This window comes from Megalobrama amblycephala, linkage group LG8, assembly GCF_018812025.1.
Source record: "Megalobrama amblycephala isolate DHTTF-2021 linkage group LG8, ASM1881202v1, whole genome shotgun sequence".
NCBI lineage: Eukaryota > Metazoa > Chordata > Actinopteri > Cypriniformes > Xenocyprididae > Megalobrama > Megalobrama amblycephala.
The window spans coordinates 23,857,263-23,879,417 of NC_063051.1; the positions used below are offsets into that span (position 1 = coordinate 23,857,263).

Below are 22,155 nucleotides of genomic sequence, written 5' to 3' on the forward strand. Positions count from 1 at the left end.
TAGTGAGATTTGTATTTATTTGATTTGTATTTATTTTGGCAGTATATAAAATAAAATTAAAAGTAAAACGATTCTAAACAGAAGAGAAGTAAATAATAGCGTTGTCAAGGCAACAAAAATCTATCGCTTAAACATAATTTTGAACAGGGCAGAAATGAGAGCACAGAAAAGCAGAAAACATGATAATCAGCAGGGTAAGAACTGGCCGGAAATACAATCAACAGCTACATTAATGAAACCTAGCTAGCAGGCCTAAATATTTTAATCCTAACTATACTTTTTTGTTACAAGTAAGGTTAGTAGGCCTAATTGTTGTAAACACAAGCCTATCAAAGTTGTCGATTAAAATGCTCTTGAAATGTATCAATGGCCCTGCCATCTATCAACTGCACTCATATTTGCAGAGAAAAGCATCAAGATGGAAGTCAAGTTTCTCCTGAAAGATGAAGTTTTTGTGGATTTCTTCAATACATTTTTAAGTCTTCCAGTAAGATGAAATCTTCCATCTGCTCATCTATGTACCTTGAATGGGCTGGTTGTCCTGGACTCATCCTGCATGTTGTCCTGTTTTTAGGTATTTGGACTAACCCCCCTCTACATGCTCAAAGACAACAAGTGGTTAATGTGGCCAAATGTGCCCTTTGCTCAGGTAGGATGTTATTTATAAGAATATTAACTCGACCACAACAGTTGTTTATGGAAGTCCATTTCTGCCACATAAGAAAAAACAAAACAAAAATGCTTTGGTAAATCTTAATTATGAATAAAAAGTCATAATTATGACATCCTAAGTCATATTTGTGAGACGTGAAGTCAAAATTGTTCTAAAAAGTCATTATGACACACTAATAATAATGAGTGTCAAAAAAAAAAGTAATAATTATGACATCCTCAGTCATATTTATAAGATGAGGCAAAATTATCTCATAATGGGTCATGATTATGAGATCACAAGTCAAATTTATAACATAAAAAGTAAATATTATGACACACTAATAATTAGTGTCATAAAAGTCATAATTATGACATACTAAGTAATATTTATATGATGAAAAGGCAAAATTATTTCATAATGGGTTATGATTATGAGATGAAAAGTCAAAATTATGACAAAAAGACATTATGACACACTAATAATGAGTGTCATAAAAAGTCATAATTATCCCATAATTTTGACTTTTTGTGACATACTAAGTAATAATAATGAGAATTATTACATACTGTCATAAGTATGAGATTTAAACAATTATGAGATCAAAAGTTGAAATTATGACTTTCTACATTATTATGACTATTTCATAATTTGAAATTTTATGACATAATTTCAACTTTTACATTTACGTTTACATTTAGTCATTTAGCAGACGCTTTTATCCAAAGCGACTTACAAATGAGAACAGTAGAATCAATCAAATCAACATGAGAACAACAGTATGTAAGTGCTGTGTGAAGTCACAGTTATGACAGTAAAGTGCTCGTAGCAAGGATTTTTTTTTTTTTTTTTTTTTTAATACACAAATAGATGGAATGAAGATAGAAATCAAGGTAAGTGCTACTATTACTGGGTCAAGTGCTGACGAAAAAGATACGTCTTTAGTATTTTTTTGAAAGTGGCTAAAGATTCAGCTGCTCGGATAGAGCGTGGCAGGTCATTCCACCAGCCAGGAACAGACCCGGAGGCGGTTCGTGAGAGTGATTTTGTGCCCCTTTGTGATGGCACCACAAGCCGCCATTCACTTGCAGAACGCAAGTTTCTGGAGGGCGCATAAGTTTGAAGTAGCGAGTTAAGGTATGGCGGTGCAGAGCCAGCGGTCGTTCTGTAGGCAAACATCAGAGCCTTGAATTGGATGCAAGCAGCTACTGGCAGCCAATGCAGACTGATGAAGAGAGGAGTGACGTGCTCTCTCTTCGGCTCGTTGAAGACCAGTCTTGCTGCAGCATTCTGGATCAGTTGAAGAGGCTTGACAGTGCATGCTGGAAGTCCAGCCAAAAGAGCATTACAATAGTCCAGTCTGGATAGAACAAGAGCTTGGACAAGAATTTGTGTGGAATGCTCCGATAGGAAGGGTCTAATCTTCCTTATGTTGTACAAGGCAAATCTGCAAGACCGGGCCGTTGTAGCAACATGATCTGTGAAGCTTAAACAATCATCCATCACCACTCCAAGGTTCCTGGCTGTCCTGGAGGGAGTAATGGTTGACGACCCAAGTTGAATTGAAAGGTTATGACGAAGTGTTGGGTTGGCACCGACCACCAGCAGTTCCGTTTTTGCAAGGTTGAGTTGAAGGTGGTGGTTCTTCATCCAGGCAGAAATGGCTGTCAGGCAACCTGCAATACGACCAGCAACCGTTGGATCATCTGGTTGGAATGAGAGGTAGTGTTGTGTGTCATCAGCATAACAGTGATAGGAGAAACCATGATCCTGAATGACAGATCCTAGTGATGACATGTAGATGGAGAAGAGAAGTGGTCCAAACACTGAGCCCTGAGGTACCCCAGTAGCAAGATGATGTGACTTGGACACCTCACCTCTCCAAGATACCCTGAAGGACCTACCTGAGAGGTAAGACTTGAACCACTGGAGTGCAGTTCCCGAGATGCCCTTCGACTTGAGTGTTGACAGGAGGATCTGGTGGTTAACGGTGTCAAAAGCAGCAGACAGATCCAGCAAGATGAGTACTGATGATTTTGAAGTCGCTTGTGCCAGTCTCAGGGCTTCAGTGACTGAGAGCAAGGCAGTCTCAGTTGAGTGGCCACTCTTGAAACCAGACTGGTGGTCATCAAGGAGGTTGTTCTGTGTGAGATAAGTAGACAGTTGGTTGAAGACAACTCTCTCCAGTGTCTTTGCAATGAAAGGAAGAAGGGATACTGGTCTGTAGTTTTCTAAAAGTGCTGGATTCAGAGTGGGTTTTTTAAGCAGTGGGGTAATCCTAGCCTGCTTAAAAGCTGTGGGAAATGTTCCAGTGTGAAGGGAAGAATTGATTATGTGAGTGAGTGCAGGTAGAATTGAGGAGGTGATGGCCTGAAGAAGAGGAGTGGGGATGGGGTCTAGGGGACAGGTAGTAGGGTGATTGGAGAGGATGAGTTTTGAAACATCTGCCTCGGAGAGCATGGAGAATGAGGAGAGGGTTTGTGCGTTTTCAGTTAAGATGTTATTGTCCGTGTGTGGTGTGGGGAATTGGCCGCTGATGGTTGTTATTTTATGTGTGAAGAATGTGGCAAAGTCATCAGCTGTAAGAGCTGATGTGGGAGGGAGGGGAGGAGGGCAAAGAAGAGAAGAAAAGGTTTTGAAAAGTGTGCGGGAATCAGTCGAACTGTTAATTTTAGTGTGATAGTATGTGGTTTTAGCATTGGAGACATCAGTAGAGAAAGAAGAAAGGAGTGACTGATATAAGCTAAGGTCAGTAGGATCTTTAGATTTGCGCCACTTCCTCTCTGCAGCCCTAAGTCTCGACCGATGCTCACGAAGAGCATCAGAGAGCCAGGGGGCAGAGGGGGTGGCGCGGGCTGGTCTGGTTAAAAGGGGGCAGAAGTCATCTAAGCAAGATGTTAGAGTGGTGCAAAGAGTGTCAGTAACATTGTTAGTGTCCAGTGATGAGAACTGGTTAGGGGGAGGAAGTGTGGATGAGACCAAAGAGGATAGTTGAGATGGTTAGAGAGAGTGTAGGTTTCGCCGAAAAGTAACATGTGATGGAGTGTGTGTTGAGTTAGGGGTCAGGTTGAGATTAAAAGTGATGAGAAAGTGGTCTGAGGTGTGTAGTGGAGTAACCAGTGCATTGTCGGTGGAGCCACAGCGTGTGTAGATGAGGTCCAATTGGTTACCTGATTTGTGGGTAGCTGAAGTGGCCACTCGCTTGAGATCGAATGAGGCAAGTAGAGTGTGGAAGTCAGCAGCCTGAGGTTTGTCTAGATGGATGTTGAAATCTCCAAGTACTAGCAGAGGAGTTCCATCCTCAGGGAAGGATGAGAGTAACACATCTAACTCCTCCAAGAAGTTACCTAGCTGACCTGGGGGACTTTTTGTCATATGACATACTAAGTCAAAATTATGAAATAAAAAGTAAATTATAAGTCATTATGAGATTTTAAAAATGATGAGATAAAAAAAATTGAAATCATGACTTTCTATGTCATTATTATGACTACAGTATGTCATAATTTGGACTTTTTGTCATAATTTCAACTTTTCATTTCATTATTATGATTTACGAAATCATTATTTTCTTTCTTATGTGGCAGAAATAGGCTTCCAAAGTTACTGGCCAAAACATTTAATATCTGCAAACACATTTACTGTCAGGTGAACGCTGGAGCATTTCTGAAATGGTTAGAGACAAATCGGATGGTTTTCTTCAAACAAACTGAACTCTATCACAATTTCATTCTCTGTACAGAGATCCTTGAATTTGCATCCTCTAAATCTACAGGTAATGTTACATTCACATGCAGAAGTATGTTTAGAGACACGTGAACTCTTCTTTATGTGATGTCACTGGATGAAAGTGGTCTAGTACCGTATCACATTAATATGCTGTGTTAGTTATTACAGTTATTTTGGTTTTGATTATAATGTTTGCAGATGATTTGAAATGGACTCCGGCAGATCAGTGGCTGTTACGGAAGTGTCTTGGCAGCGTGAGGGGAATCCAGAGATTTCGTTCATTTCTCAAGGGCACTGCTGGTGTGAGACTGCACTGGTTTACCCTTTTGCATTCGAACTGTTTTAAATTTTACAAGGCCTCCATTTCTGCAATTAGACTCTACATTTGATATCAGATTTACATTAAGAATGAGTGGAGCTGTAGTGCTCTGATTATCTGGGTATGCCAAAATAAATCTTATAAAAGAATGAAAACTAATTTGTGCTAATGCATATGCTATGTGTATAATGTGTTTTCGAGCAGAAGAGGAGCTTGTTCTGTTCTGTGTGAGAGTGTCCATGTTGTTGAGTATGAAAGAAGAAGAAAATGATCTTCAGACTTTGAATCAACAAACACTTCAGACAGCGATCAGACTCTCTCACCTGAGCGAAGGCTCTGCCATCCTGTCTGTCTGCCACACAGGTGAGATGGTGTGTTTGTGCTTCTCTCTTCCCTTAAACACTGCATTATTTCTGTTCATCTGTTTATAAGATTACACTAACATTCAAAAGTTTGGAGTCGGTAAGTTTAAAACTAGGAAGAGGTGAGGTGGATAAAAAATAGCTGTTGTAACTTCATTAACAAAAACCAAGAAGGCAATCCAACATGAAAATAGTCCACAGGTGGAAACCAACACAACAGCTTTACCAAAGGAAAAATGACAACATGACAACAAATAATGAATGAGAATTCAGGCAAACAGGAAGAGGGAAAACCAAATTTAGGCCGTGTGTCCACCAAAGCATTTTTTCCGAGGCTAGCGTATTTTTCCAATTGTTTTCAATGGGAGCGCTGTGTTTTTAAAATGCCAGGAGTGTAATGAGGCGCTGAGCTTCTCTTTCACGCTGAATCACTGAGCGCTCTGCGTTTTTTACCGGTAGCCGAGAGTTGAAGAATGTTCAACTTTGGGTAAAACATAGTACTTATCACTTTCACTGGGGGGGGTTAAAAATTGTGAAAAATTGTCAAATCTGTGAAATGAGATACTAGTAACACTTCCGTGGGTATTCCATATCATAGCAAGCAAAAAAAAGCTAAAAAACATGCTGCGCTGCCGAAGCGCTCTCAAGTGCTCAAACCTAGGCTTTTTCAGCAGAGCGTTTAGTGTTTTCAGCTGGCTAAAATGCTTTGGTGGACGCACAGCCTTAAGGTACGTTTACACGACAACAATGTACTAAAACAGGAATAGTTTATCCTTTGCGTTTTTGAAAAGTTTTGCGTACAGAGGACAGTGTTGTCAAAACAATCCCCGTTCACATGCCTTTCAACTTTCAACAAACGACTAAAATGCTGTATTCTGCTGCTAGGCCAGTAGTTGGCGATGTCACTTTCTTAAAGAAACACTACACATCTATAGGGCCCTATCACCTATAGGCGCAACGCAAGTGTTTTTTGCTAGTTTCAGCCCGGCGCAGTTATCATTTTCACGTCCTGCACCACATGCAAATGCATTTTCGCCCATGGGCATGCTGGTCTGAAACGAGGTGTGTTCAAGCGCATTATTATTTTGAGGCAACTGAAATAGACTGCGCCATTGACCAACTGAAACCTGGTCTAAAGTCATTGGCGCAATATTTGTTTTTCCCGTAGATCCGTTTCCTCACTATAGACGCGTTCAGTTATTACGCTTACAAATTCCGCCATGTAAATAGCGAATACATCCTGGCGTGAGGGCAACTGGCTTTTAAAGGGAATGGGAGACGAGACTCTGGTTGGTTTATTGCACGTTATGCCCAAAACACACCCATGACTCATTAAGAGAATAGGGACAACCCTTTTAGACAATGCGCCGGGCGCACTGACCATTTTTCCCGTACTTAAAGTAGCAAAAGTGCGCCTGTGCCTTGGGTTAGATCGTTAAAATAGGGCCCACAAAAATTTGTGTTTTTGTAATTTACACGGAGATGATAACAGTGTCGTTTTCAAAAACGTACACTTTGAAACCCATTTTCAAATATTTGCATTTTTAGGTCCCCAAAACACCATTGTCGTGTAAATGAATGGCCAAAACAAAGTTTTCTCTTTTTAGTTGAAAATGGTTGAGATAAATAGCTCCTAAAACACAATGGCTAAACATAACTCTTAGTCACATGATCCTTCAGATCAGTTATTCTAGTATTTTCTTTTCATTTTAGTTTTCATTTCAATTTTAGTTAAATTTTTTTGTCATTTGTATTAGTTTTCGCTCTTTTTAAATATTACTATTTAAGTATTAATGTTTAATTTATTGTTCATTTCAGTTTAAGTTTTAGTTCAGTTTTAATTATCCTTTTTTTACAGTCAGTAATTTTAGTGCTTCAACTTAAAGGGATAGTTCACCCAAAAATGAAAATTTGATGTTTATCTGCTTACCCCCAGGGCATCCAAGATGTAGGTGACTTTGTTTCTTCAGTAGAACACAAATTATGATTTTTAACTCCAACCATTGCCGTCTGTCAGTCTTATAATGCGAGTCAATGGTAACACAATTTATAAGAGTCAATAAACATGCACAGACAAATCCAAATAAAACCCTGCGGCTCATGACGACACTTTGATGTCCTAAGACACAAAACGATCAGTTTGTGTGAGAAAACGAACAGTATTTATATCATTTTTTACCTCTAATACACCACTATGTCCAACTGCTTTCATCACTCGGTTAGTGAGGTCTGATCACGCTCTGACAGTGGCAGTGATGTCTGACACTCATTGAAGTATAAGCGCGAGACATCACTTCCGCTGTCAGAGCGTGATCAGAACTCAATGATGAACGCAGCGTAAACAATTGGCCCCCTGGCTTGTCAATCACTGCCGTGACGTTCCTTGTGAGAGACGTGCGCGGATTGGCCCTCTGGCTTGTCAATCACTGCCGTGACGTTCCTTGTGAGAGACGTGCGCGGATTGGCCCTCTGGCTTGTCAATCACTGCCGTGACGTTCCTTGTGAAAGACATGCGCGGCTGCGCGCTCCAGTAACTTTCCACACTCCACAGGCGCCGCATGCAATGTTTTTGTCAGGAGACAGGAATAACAACTGCAGATTATGAGTTACCTGCGGTGAGTCCGACATAATGAATCCACTAACACGACACAGCGAATGCCGGTGGTAAACACTCGTGTTCCAATACTCGTGCACGAGTCATTTCAAAAACTCAGTAACAAGTCTTTGGATTCTCAGTCGACGAAAAAATCCTCTCTATCACCTTTAAGAAACTTTTCTTATTTGTTATCAATGTTGAAAACAGTTGCTTAATAATTTTGTGGAAACCGTGATAAATTTTTTTCAGGATACTTTGATGAATTGAAAGTTTAAAAAAAAACTGCATTTATTTGAAATCAAAATATATTGTAACATTATAAATGTCTTTACTGTCACTTTTGATCAATTTAATGCATCCTTGCTGAATAAGAGTATTAATTTCCTTCCTTTTATTTCTAATGCAGGGTGTTTTCATTTTTGAATGCATAAAATGTGTCTAAAATAGAATGTGTCTAAAATGTCTCCCTTTTTTGTGCTAATTATTTTATATATCATCAGATTATTTTTTTTCTTTTAGATAACATGACTGAGCTCTTGTCCAAAGAATGCCCACTTAGTTCCCAGCAATGTGTTTTGGCAGAGATGAGAAGGAAAGCTCTGAGCCGACTGCAGTCGTATTGGCTGCCTCAGTTCTTACATTGCTGTAAATCCTGGTTGTGGCGTGTGCCTGAATGTCAACCCATTGTAGAAAAATACACGTCCTTTTCCTCTCCTCCTGTTCAATCTCCCTCCTCATGTGAGCGTGAACAGAGCAAGACGAATCCCACGCTGAGTCCTGCTAAATCCTTCTGCAGTAAACGCAGCAAATTGCACCTGTGGAGCTCACACAAGCCAAACGCAGAGCGTTTACAGTCAAACAGCATCTGCTTGTGGCTTCATCCAGCCAGTCAGGAAGATCCAAAGGGTTCCCAGTGTTCAAACATAGCACATCATTCCCAAGAACTGCATAGAAATACAGACTGCATCCAGCCCTCAGAGAATATGAAAGCTATTGTCCATCACACATGCGTCCAAACACCGGCATGTCAGATTCCCTGCTGTGTAAACATTCATGCTCCACCATCAGATCTCCACTGCTATCTTCAGCCAGCCTTGACTGCCGAGGGTCTAGCTGGAGGTCCTTTTAGGTCTTATCTGAGAGCCCAAGACCTGGTGGAAAAACAGCAGATGCTTGATCTGTTGGAGGACCTTGACTTTTTCCTCCTGCTGGTTCTGAAAGCACAAGGAGAAGATCCAGTCTGTGCACAGAGACAAACTGTGGCCCAGCGGATAACTGAGACGTACCTTAAAGAGAGCATGCCGTGCCGTGTACGTCTGGATCCAGACACCAGCCAGCAGCTGCGTTCTCTGTTACCATCCAGCGCGGCTGTGCCATGGATTTACACGGCAAAATATGAAATATGCAAGGTAAACATTATTTACATTTATTCATTTAGCAGACGCTTTTATCCAAAGCAACTTACAAATGAGAAATATACAAAAAGGCTATTAATCTTAAATACAACATTATTAGTATTATTAATACAGATTCTTGGTCTTATTGTACATGATTCTTCACATTATTCTTTAATAATGTTAATCTTCGTAACGCAAGTGAAGATATTTTAGTTGAAATCCGATGGCTCAGTGTGGCCTGCATAGCCAGCAATGACATTTCCTCTCTCAAGATCCATAAATGTACTAAAAACATATTTAAATCAGTTCATGTGAGTACAGTGGTTCAATATTAATATTACAAAGCGACGAGAATATTTTTGGTGCACCAAAAAAACAAAATAACGACTTATATAGTGATGGCCGATTTCAAAACACTGCTTCATTAAACTTCGGAGCGTTATGAATCTTTTGTGTCGAATCATGATTCGGATCTTGTGTCAAACTGCCAAACTGCTGAAATCACGTGGTTTTGGCGCTCCGAACCGCTGATTCAACACAAAAGATTCATAACTCTCTGAAGCTTCATGAAGCAGTGTTTTGAAATCGGCCATCACTATATAAATCTTTTTTTTTTTCCTTTTTTTTTGATGCACAAAAAATATTCTTGTTGTTTTATAATATTAATATTGAACCACTGTACTCACATGAACTGATTTAAATATGTTTTTAGTACATTTATGGATCTTGAGAGAGGAAGTGTCATTGTTGGCTATGCAGGCCACACTTAGCCATGAGATTTCAACAAAAATATCTTAATTTGCGTTTCGAAGATTAACAAAGGTCTTACGGGTGTGGAACGGCATGAGGGTGAGTAATAAATGACATTATTGTTATTTTTGGGTGAACTAACCCTTTAAAAACAGCCGATGATCAGGGCCGATTATATCCTATCAATCAAAAGGGTGCAGAAAAACGTATCAGACTGCAACTCATATTTGTGTATAGTTTTATGGTACTTTTCATTCTTTTAAGAGCTTGATAGCCACTGCTCACCATTAATTTTCATTATATACAAAAGATTTTGCTAAATAACGTTTTGTTTGTGTTTGTGTCAAAAGTTTGGGGTCAGTTTCTTTTTTGAAAGAAAAGAATATTTATTCAGCAAACACATTAAATTGCATATTAGAATGATTTCTGAATGATCATGTGACACTGAGACCGGAGTAATAATGCTGAAAATTCAGCTTTGATCACAGGAATAAATTACATTTTTACAATATATTCACATAGAAAACAGAAAAATTATTTCACAATATTACTGTTTTTCTGTATTTTTGATCAAATAAATGTAGCCTTAGTGGGCAAATCTTACCGACCTCAGGCTTTTGAACAGTAGTGTATTTATTTGGTAAGTGATAAGGGAGTGTGTACGCATTGAGATGTTCTCATGTTCTTTTTTACAGGAACTACAAGAAACGTATGACTCATTTTTAGATGCAGAGGACAAAGCTCTAATGTCCCACCTGGTGAGTGACCTTAACTAATAACTCAAACCAGTGGATGCTTTCACTTCATTTTTCAGGAACCTTCTTCCATGTCTTTCAGAGTTCACGCAGTGAAGACTCTGCGCAGCTGCTGTTTTCTGGTTTTGAGACAGAAACAGAAGTTCATCTCACACAGACAGAGGCTTTAGTGCTATGTGGAGGATGCTGCAGCCGCCTGGACCCTGCCGATCTGTCTCAGGACAGCTGGGCTTTTGTGGCCCTGCAAGACCTGCAGAAAGGAGGCTCACTTCTGCACAAGTACAACATAATCAGTAAGAATACACAGTAACAAAACTTGAACTAAATTGAGCTGGATGATGACACCACTGAGCTGCTTTGTTTCATAATCGACAAATTTGTTATTATATTTGTACTGGTATTGAACTTAATGGAATCAATATTGAACTGACTCAAAGTCAATAATGAGCAGCTGCATATAACTAAATTTAAAGGTACACTATGTAACTTTTGGCCATATAGCAGTTAAAAAAACAAAACTGCATGCATTTTGTGGGAAAACATTGTTCTGGTTGTGCTTTAGCTCTGCGTGACTGTGTGGATGAGTAGTTCTTTCTCATAACTAAAAAGAGATTATCCTAAAACATTCACTACTAGGATTAAAGTGATAGTTCACCCAAAAAATTCTGTCATCATGTATGAATGAATGTATAAACCTGTATGAATTTCTTTGTTCTGCTGAACACAAAGGAAGATATTTGGAAGAATGTCAGTAACCAAACAGATCTCGCCCCCCATTTAATACCATAGTAGGAAAAATAAATACTATGGTAGTCAGTGGGGGCTGAGATCTGCTTGGTTACTGACATTTTTTCCAAATATCTTCCTTTGTGTTCGGCAGAACAAAGAAATTTATACAGGTTTGGAACTACTTGAGGTTGAGTAAATGATGACAAAATTTTTGGGTGAAATATCCTTATAAGAGATATTACCAGTTTAGATGGAAAGGATCTCAAGCTGACTAGATGACCCTTTAAAGGTGCCCTAGATTCAAAAATTGAATTTACCTCGGCATAGTTAAATAACAAGAGTTCAGTACATGGAAATGACACACAGTGAGTCTCAAACTCCATTGTTTCCTCCTTCTTATATAAATCTCATTTGTTTAAAAGACCTCCGAAGAACAGGCGAATCTCAACATAACACCGACTGTTACGTAACAGTCGGGGTGTACGCCCCCAATATTTGCATATGCCAGCCCATGTTCCCAACATTATGAAAGGCATTAGACAAGGGCAGGCATTAACGTCTGGATCTGTGCAGAGCTGAATCAACAGACTAGGTAAGCAAGCAAGGACAATAGCAAAAAATGGCAGATGGAGCAATAATAACTGACATGATTCATGATAACATGATATTTTTAGTGATATTTGTAAATTGTCTTTCTAAATGTTTCGTTAGCATGTTGCTAATGTACTGTTAAATGTGGTTAAAGTTACCATCGTTTCTTACTGTATTCACGGAGACAAGAGAGCCGTCGCTATTTTCATTTTTAAACACTTGCAGTCTGTATAATGCATAAACACAACTTCATTCTTTATAAATCTTTCCAACAGTGTAGCATTAGCCGTTAGCCACGGAGCATAGCCTCAAACTCATTCAGAATCAATGTAAACATCAAAATAAACACTGTACTTACGCGATTAGACATGCTGCATGACGAACACTTTGTAAAGATCCATTTTGAGGGTTATATTAGCTGTTTGAACTTTTTTTATGTTGTTTAAGGCAAGCGCGAGCTCTTGGGGCGTGGAGCACCAGATTTAAAGGGCCACACACCCTGAATCGGCTCATTTCTAATTATGCCCCAAAATAGGCAGTTAAAAAAATGAATTAAAAAAAATATATGGGGTATTTTGAGCTGAAACTTCACAGACACATTCAGGGGACACCTTAGACTTATATTACATCTTTTAAATAAAAGTTCTAGGGCACCTTTAAAATAGATCATGCTTTTCTGTAAGAGAGCTACATATGGCAATATACATATTCAGTAAAATATCTTACTCATCTGTTGAATAATACATTTGTTTATGCTTTTACAACATTTCAAATCCCTCAGTTCTCGCCATCTCCGAAAAGCCAAGCCGATGTTGATTCTTGTTTTATTACGAGCTCTGTCACATTCTCTTTTTGCCAGCAGATTCTCCTCTGTTTGGTGTTTTTTGCTTTTTTATTTAGCTGCTCCATGTCATCCTTTCTCACTTGTTGTGACAACTAACCTATGCCACTCCCACACCATACACGCGTCAAAGTAGCCTGAGCAACTTTTCTCAATTTACAGACATGACGAGACAAGCACAGACGAGTGACATACGTAATTATCTGTGAAAACTAACCCAACAGATCTAAAGTACAAACACTTATAATAGGCTTACCATAGTGAATTAGGAATGATGATGTATTGACTCATTATTTAAATTTTAAAAAATTTACATAGTGTATCTTGAACTAATTTCATAATTGATGAACTTTACACTGTTATTGAACTGAACTGAATCAACACTGAACTCCCTTAAAGGTGCAGTAAGTAGTATTTGAACTACGCTGTTGGACATTGTTGATATTTGAAATCAACCCAAACAAACCCACCCCTCTTTTCATTGCTCCGCCTCCAAAACTCACACTCTAATTCTAACCACCCTGCTACGAGTCGGTCTCAAACCCCGGCCTGATCGCTGCTGGCATGCGAGGCGAATGCACTACCAATGACGCTAAACACTGTCAGTGTGCAGTGGTTTAACTGCAAAACTCTCACTATCTACAGTAGCTGTTAAGGAATGCGAGTAGATGTCTGTTTATCACAGCTGACGCGCAACAAAATGCTTCACGAAAAATAAAGCGCAGTTGATGAACGAACGACAAGGAAGCACAAAAAAAATGAACGTATAGTACACACGAGTAAATACACAGTGTTCATTGTTAGTCACAAACAGCACAGCAGCTCCAGACAATCAAAACCCATTGTACTCGCATGATAAGCCGGATCAAAGCAGTTTTCAGGCCTTCCCTCTTAGCTCTCTCCAGCGCTGGAAAGCTTTTCTAATATAACCGGGTCCTAAAGCACTTGAGCTATTCTTTTGAGCTGTTTTGTATTGTGTCCCATTTCTCGTCTGCAGTTTTTTTTTTTTTTTTGGTCTTATTTTCAAATCTCCTTCTTGCTCGTTCTCTCTCCTCGACCATTATACGCCCCCTAATGCTGATTGGTTAGACGTTTGTTGTTGGACTCGGCCCAACTAACTTCCACACAGTGGATTTGAAATATCACTGAGTCCCCCTTTAAACCGAATAATGACACTATTGTCTTTTTAGAGCTTCTTTACAGCATAATTAAATTCTGTTTGCATCATTGATCATTATTTTCTTCTTTATCACTGTAAAGCTGCTTTGAAACAATCTGTACTGTATAAAGCACTATACATAAAGGTGACTTGGCTTGATTTAAACTGCCCTCTTTTTTATGACAATCTCAAAATGACTCACTTTCTCTTGCTTGTTTTGCGTAGATGCATCTGAGGAGCCAAAGCTCATGACAGAGAGCGATATCATAACACCTCTTGTTCAAGGTATTGTAAATGATAAATATTTCACCAAAAAGTATTTTTTGTTCACTGAAGAAGAAAAAAATTGCTTGTATGTACGTTTCACAAAATATTACAAAGAAATGGCAGGTAATGCACTGAATTAAATGTGAAATTTTGAAGTAAAAAATCTGAAGTAGTATTTAGTAAAATGTACTCTAATAATCTTTTTTTATTTACACATTCGATTGTAAAAGCATACACTCTTAAAATAAAGGTTCTTCTGCGGTCTTTGTGTGAGACTCAGCAAACAAAATTCTGACACAACAAGTGAAAATGCTTCTATTTTTCATTCCTTTCTAATTTAAACCTTTTTTTTCCCATTTCAAAATATAATCAGTTTTGAGTAGCAATTTGATCTGAAAAATAATACAAATTTGAGAATGACAGCAGCACAAAACCATGCTCTCCTGCATGCAAGATCATCAATGAAAGCAAGAAAATCTGACACTCATTTACATTGATTAATCACTGAGAGTACAAACATATTTGTTTTTCAACACAATTTTGCCAAGTTAGAAGCTTCAAAGCCCTAGTACATTGTAAAAGTGAAATAGAAAGCATGCAGATGTTACTTTTAGGAGTTTAATTCTACCTGATTTGACCCTGTCATTTGTTAATTTAACCTAATGTACTGAATCTGTCAAACTAATTAATATTTTTGACTTAGCATAGTCTCAGATTTTTGCACCTGCTGATAAGAAAAGATTTCTCAAGGGCTGTAAAGGTCATTTATTTTAGCAAATATCAATGACTGTATGTAAACATTGTATTTTATTGCATGCTTCACATCCAGATGTGCCCGTATCTAAAGCCACATGTCTTCAGGTGAAAACTCTCAAGAAGGACACCATTATTTATGAAAAGCCATCTACAAAACCCAGGTTCTCATTTGGAAAGATGTATTATATTGTATTGTATAAAGCTGTATTTGGGGGAAGAATATTTGTTAAGGCAATTTAATTATCTCAGGGTAAATGATTTCTTGAGCTGAGACTAAATTGTCTGTGTTTTCTGGTAAATTCCAGGTCATTTGAAGAGGCCATCACAACAACACAGTACATTAATCATTTCAAACAGTTTCTGCAAGAGCATGGTGCAGAGGGAGCGTTGCTCTTCGTACAGGAAGCCGAAGCTCTGCGCACTGAACCCAAACGACAGAAGGCTAAAATCCGTGCCATCGTAGACAAATTTTTTCGACGAGAAGATCCCAGTACTGCTTTCGTTTATGGATATAGTGACACTATTTCGAAATCAATGTTAAAAGAGTAGTTCACCTAACAAATTAACAACCTGTCATCATTTACTCACCCTCACATTGTTCCAAACCTATATGATATTCTGTCTTCATGGGAAGATATTTGTCTGAAAATAATTTGGTGTAGAAACAATTTCCACTCAGAAATTGCTAGTAAATTTCACAAACAATTACAAAGAAATGGCAAGCAACACATTTTAAAATAGAAAAATTATTTTTCCCTCTGATTCCTGATGATTCGGTCGTCCTATGACGCCATTTTGAATTTTCTGGGAAAACCTACTTTTTTAAACTCATCAAAGACGGTTCAGCTGCTTTTCACCAAAACTGACTCGCATCATTTTCAGACCATGCTGGCAAAAAGATTTTTGATAAACCCAACCATTCTCAAGTAACAAGTGAACGAATTTGATGAAGAGCACACCAAAATGGACGCAATTCGATCCACCTTTCTTTTCAGGTGAGAGCGGGCGTGGCCATTTGTATATTTAATGTGTCTGGCTTCCGGTGTCATTCGCTTCCAGTTATTTTAGCTGTACAAAACAGCTCGTTATGCTGCTTGATAGCGCAAACTGGTATTTCTTACCATATTATTTTAATGTATTGTCTTAATTATAAATGCGCTGGTTTGTAGCCAAACCGTTTTACAGTGTACTGCACTTTGATATTCTTCTCATTATTTCCTTATAGTGGCTAATAAATCGTAAGTCTCACACTTTCACAGAAAACTCCTTACTTCCGCTTATCGAGCGTATCGAGTTTTGGTACATGAAATCACTAGCATGATCTGAGGCTACATGCAGTGTTTCAGCACAGCGCCACCTACTGGTCAGGAGATCATTATCATTACAAATTATCATTTGTGTATCATTATCATTACGAAACACAAAAAGTTTAAGTAAAAGTAAAGAACAGTGCCTCCTTCTGGTCAAAATTTATTATGAATTTCAAAAAATGCTAGTAGCTTTTGATTAAATTTTGCCTATTTTATTGAAACTGGACTTGACAGATTCCTTGAGTCATACCGAGAACAATCATACGAATTATGACTTGTGCCCTTTTGAATTTCTTTGAAAATCTACTTTTTCAAACTCCTCCTAGACTGTTGAACTGATTTTCACAAAAATTGGCTCAAATAATCTTCAGACCATGTCAGGAAAAGTTATTACAAGCTTTTTGATTGAGCAAACCATTCTCGCATAATGCATCGCAACGCAAATTCGATGGCATGTGCCAAACTGATTCTGAGGGTGTAATTCTTGCAACACTTTGCCATATTGACACTAAACTTTGTATGTGTCATCACACTGACCATATAACATAAAATTGGTAACAGCGCCACCTATTGGTCAAAAGCGATAAGCTATTTAATCATATTACAAGTGATTGGATTTGTGATTTTTCAGCCATTTTGACTAAAATATTTATCTAAAAATGTCATTAATTACTCAATGATGCAGTTGCTTTGAAACTCCCAAACATGTTTGCATAACTCACCATGCCTTTTTTGTGCTGGGCCCCTTTATTGCTGCTTGCAGCTATATTTTATTTTATTTCAGTTAACATTCATTTTAAATGGTTTTGAGTTGAGTAAACTATAATAACCCTGCTTGAAATTACATGAGGGTGAATAAATGATTCTGGTCTTTAAACATTAGCAATTGTTTTGCATGCTATAAAAGTACGGAAATAAAAGCATGGTTTGGTGTTTCCCCCTGCAGTGGATTACCTGCAGTGCAGCGCTGACATCATCACCAGTGTGACGCAGATGAGCACGGTTCCTCCTGACGTCATATACACCATTCAGCATCTGGTTGCCAAATCCCTAGAGGCCACATGGTATTGTGATGAACTTATTGGTTTGGTTGGTATTGGTGTGGTTGCTATGTTATAGAGTTCTCAGTTGTTTTATTTATTTTATGGAGATATTTCTCCAAAAATTTCATTAGAGGAAATAAGTATGGAAGCTTGTTTACACCTGTGAGATATAAACTCGCAATTGTGTGAAAGAAAAAGTCGGAATTGTGAGATAAAAAGTCTCAATTACCTTTTTAAATTGCAAGTTTATTTCTCACATTCTGAATTGCGAGCTATAAACTTGGAATTGTGAGGAATATATAACTATATTATTGCGCAGCTCTTTATATAAAGTTGGTTATATAAGTATGTCCAACTTTATCTGCACACATACAGTACATTCACATAGGGCGATATATAGCAAATCTTAACTGCTTGATTGCTTGAATCATCAAAAAATGTAAACTATATTATTGCCCAGGTCTAATCTGCTAAATGTGACTATTAAGATAAACATTAACATCATGATTTTCTGTAAAGCTGCTTTGAAACAATGTGTATTGTGTCTCAAACAGGTTCAAACAATATCAGGAATCGTTTTCTACTTGTTCTCTTGATTCATCTGAACTGAGCGTAAGAGGACCATTGATGGTGGACCTGGTAAAATATTTAAATAAATTAAAAAGCTTACACTTTTCAGACCATTTTTTGTGCTGTCTCAGTGTTGAGCTCATTTCATTTGTTGATTTCTTCAGAAGGCGAATGCGTGGAAGACATTAGGGAGGTTCATTCGCAGTGTGTCGAAGTTTCTAGCCGCCATAGAGAAGCGTGAGATCAGAGCTGAGTTTGAAGAGTATCTGATACAGAACTACAAGCGATTCTCAGAGCGTGAGTCCTTCTACGCTCCATCCGTTTACTTCAGATTTACAAACAACGTAAAACACATTGTTGTTTTTCTCCAGCTTATGTGGTTCGCGCCAAGGCCCAGCAGACCTCCGATTTAAACACCGATGGAGAAAAGTTTAAACCTAAAATACGAAGCATTTTCAACAAAGCGGTGATAGTGGACTTCTTAGTCAATGATCTTTCCTTCTACATGGAGTGTGAGAGGTCAGGGGTCGTCCAGCAGATGGCGCTCTATACTTGCAATTGAACAGGAAGGCAAAGCCCTTGTTTTGTCTAGCATCTGGGATTGAGGTTGTTACTGATCTTTTCTGAGTTTATAGGTTCAGGCAATTGGCAGATGCAGGCGATGTGATGGCATCAGAAGGCTTGTATAGCGAGACTGATTATGCCATGCTTCACCATAAAGCCGAGCTGATCATCAACATATTTCTCCAGTCAGATCTCTCACCAAAGCTCTTGGTATACTATATAACATCTGTCCTATATAAACTAGCATAAGTGAGTTGCTAGATCCGAAGTAACATAGTAAAGAGAGCATGCAATACCCAGATCTTATATTATATTTCCTGATAATTTACTCACTATTATATTTCCTGATAGTTTACTCACCCCCATGTCATCCAAGATGTTCGTGTCTTTCTTTCTTCAGTCGAAAAGAAATGAAGGTTTTTGAGGAAAACATTCCAGGATTTTTCTCCATATAGTGGACTTCAGTGGAGCCCGGTTGAAGGTCAAAATTAGTTTCATTGCAGCTTCAAAATGTTCTACACGTTCCCAGATGAGGAATAAGGTCTCTTATCTAGAGAAACAATCACTCATTTTCTAAAAAAAAAAAAAAATTATACAAGTTTTAACAATAAATGCTCATCTTGAACTAGTTCTCTTATTCTCTATTTGAATTCCGGCAGTGTAGACACTGCTAAGTTTATTACTGCCCTCCACAGGTTAAAGTTTGAACTAATTGTTATATACTTGCACTTGCATATTGTATATGACAATTTTGTTCAAACTTGACCTGTGGAGGGCAGTAATACACTTAGCAGTGTCTACACTGCCGGAATTCTAATAGTGAAGAAGAGAGCTAGTTCAAGATGAGCATTTATGGTTAAAACGTATACATTTTTAAAAAAAAATTTTACAAAATGAGCAATGGTTTCTCTTGATAAAACCCTTATTTCTCGTCTGGGATCGCTGTAAACTGTAATTTTGACCTTCAACCATTTGGGCTCCATTGAAGTCCACTATATGGAGAAAAATCCTGGAATGTTTTCATCAAAAACCCTAATTTCTTTTTGACTGAAGAAAGAAAGACATCTTGGATGACATGGGGGTGAGTACATTATCAGGAAATTTTAATTTGAAAGTGAACTAATCCTTTAAGTTATTACATTTTTTTCTACTCACTATAGTATTGTACTGCTAGATGTGTACACTATATATAATATCTATATATTATATATATTATATGTGGGCGTGTGTGTGTTCTCAGATCAACACAACTGAGGCTCAGAAAGATGCCATACTGCAGCGTTTTGCCTCTGGGAAGGTGGACCGCACACTCTTCTATCTAGCTATGATGGACGTGTTTCCAAGTCTCATCTTTTGCTGGAAAAGGTGACCAGACATTCTCATATCACACACAAACTGTGGTGTAACAGAAGCAGTGCAGGTGTCAGTGTCAGCTGTGAAACCAGTAGCAGCAGGTGTTACTCACAAGAGTATTTTAGTAATAGCATTAATATTGAATGATATAGAGAGCCTTTACTATATATAGGTTTCTTTACAAATTAAAATTTTGTAGAAATAATATAGTAATAATTCAAGGCAATAAAATGGGACAGATCACTGACACATCAAATAGCTAAATACAGCTGTTAATACAGGGCTTTTCTGAAGTTCAGAGTTGCTTTAAAAACATGTGTGTTGTAATATAAATAAAATTTGAATATTTCATTCAAATATGAATGAAAAACCTTGCTATTAATATTAGCTTGATAGTATTAAGCTTGTAATTTTTTAATAATAATAATAATAATAATAAATAAGCAAAAATAATAAAAACAGATCTGCTATTATATTAGCTTGGATTTTTTAAAATGATAAAAATAAATAATAAATCAAATTGTGACAAAATACTCATAAATATGAACAAAAAAGCTTACTATTATTATTATCTTGCTAGTATTTGTCACGTAACATGAGTGCAAGGAGCACACAACGAATGAGAGTCAGATGAAACAGCCTTTATTTAGAAATCCACAGGAAAACGTAGATAAACAGAGAATACTAAAAAGCTTACACAGACATAAAACATAGACAAGATCGGACAACCAACAAAAAGAAACAGGAAATACTAAAACAAATGATGGAACTAATTAGTTAATTAACAGAACAGGTGAATAACTAATCAAACACATTGGGAAACTTACGGTGCGTTCCAAACGGGATATATCGCCCTCCGAAGGGCACTTCGGAGTCAAAACAATCATGGCCGCCATATTGAAGGGTCGTTCCAAACCGAAGTGCTCAAAACCGGCCACTTCAAAGGGCCCTTCGGAATGAATGATTTCAAAGGGTACAGCTGATGGACACTTTGGGCCCCCATGATCCTTTGCACAGGGAAGTTGTTTGGCATCACGGAGTTTGATTTTACAAATAAATATATGTAGCCTATAGCATTTTTCTATACTACTGTAACATTCGAGTAAGATTTGGTACATTATTATGGTCAAAATGACATTGTACTTCAACAAAAATACTTTACAGCTCCCTTTATCAGTCCATTCAGATGTTTCAAATACATAGACAAAATATACGTTATGGTGCAATAAACCAAAAATAAATAACGTTAAACAAAAGGTGCAGCTTGCACAATCTACTCCTCCTCAATTGTCTTGTTAAGATGACGCAGAAGTGCGTTCCAAAAAAAATAGTTTTTTTGACCTCTACACCCTTCTTCCCTTCGAAGCTCTCACTCCGGGATTAGGGCATAGGGATGAATCCTTCCGAATGGAACGCAGGGTGGGTCAAACAGGCAGACAAGGTAGTCAAGACTAAAACAGAACATAAATCTGACAGTATTAGTATTATTATTTATATTCAAATAGTGCAATGTTTAAGTTTGCATTAAAGAAGAAGAATATTTTGTAAAATTATAATAATGCACATTATAAATTCCATTTCAAATTGGTGGAAAACACAATACTGACTGTAACAAGTCAGTATTGTTACAGTCAGTATTGTTACTTTTGTCAAACTGCAATAGACAAAAGTAACAAACTTTTGTCTATTGCAGATATAGGAGGTTTAAGAGTAACTGGATGTTTCTTTTGCAGGTTTTGTGATCTAAGGGTGATGAAACAATTCTACCCCAAGAAAGCACTGAAGAATCAAGCTGTGCGCTCTTGTCCTGCAGAACAACGCCCTTTAAACATCCGGCAGATCAAGACCGTTAGATCAAATGAAGGTGAGAAGTTTCTCAGGACTCCAACTGCATGAATCAATCCACGAACAGTCATTTTGAGTGTTTGAACTGTTTAACCCCATTAACTGATATGTTTGACTAGTTAAAGATGCCATCCTGCGTTTCTCCGCTCAACACGGCCTCACGCTGCTGCTGCCGCAGACTCCACACAACCACACAGTTTCTCCTTCTGCCAGATGAAGGACATTAAAGCAGCTGCTTCAGACTGGTGCTCTTCATTGTGTGTGTGTGTGCACATGTGTGTGTGTGTGTGTGTGTGTGTGTAAGAACCCAACGCTGCTTTAATCCTGTTTCTCCATAACATGATTTTTATCATTAAAGGTGCTCTAAGCGATCCTGGGTGGAGTAACTTCCTGTTGACGTTCGAAGTGTTGTCAAACAAAACAGAGGCTAGCTAGACCCTCCCTCCTCCTCCTCCTCCCCCTCCCCTCTGTGCTTCCTGAAACAGTCATGAACGCGCATTTAAAATCATTCTTGCCGGTTATTGGCTGGAGCGTGTTTATTATGTTTCGTGGTCCAGGCTGCACCAG

At 38.1% G+C, this 22,155-nt stretch overlaps 1 protein-coding gene across 2 annotated transcripts; it reads left to right on the forward strand.

The window, feature by feature from the left end:
* The first annotated feature begins 37 nt into the window (after positions 1–37).
* LOC125274086 (regulator of G-protein signaling protein-like) lies at positions 38–21,830 on the forward strand. Of its 2 annotated transcripts, none has more exons than XM_048200146.1 (20): positions 38–194; positions 405–487; positions 575–649; positions 4,301–4,427; positions 4,580–4,681; positions 4,905–5,063; positions 8,178–9,067; positions 10,501–10,563; positions 10,643–10,853; positions 14,106–14,165; positions 14,977–15,064; positions 15,209–15,393; positions 17,160–17,277; positions 17,811–17,895; positions 17,991–18,123; positions 18,198–18,345; positions 18,462–18,600; positions 19,631–19,755; positions 21,477–21,607; positions 21,708–21,830. In XM_048200146.1, exons 1-20 carry the CDS (start codon positions 155–157, stop codon positions 21,803–21,805), a joined length of 3,060 nt encoding a protein of 1,019 aa, XP_048056103.1. In that variant the 5' UTR covers positions 38–154; the 3' UTR covers positions 21,806–21,830. The 2 variants fall into 2 exon arrangements, with proteins under 2 accessions (XP_048056103.1, XP_048056105.1); XM_048200148.1 differs by having other exon boundaries at positions 4,583–4,681.
* Positions 21,831–22,155: the final 325 nt, after the last annotated feature.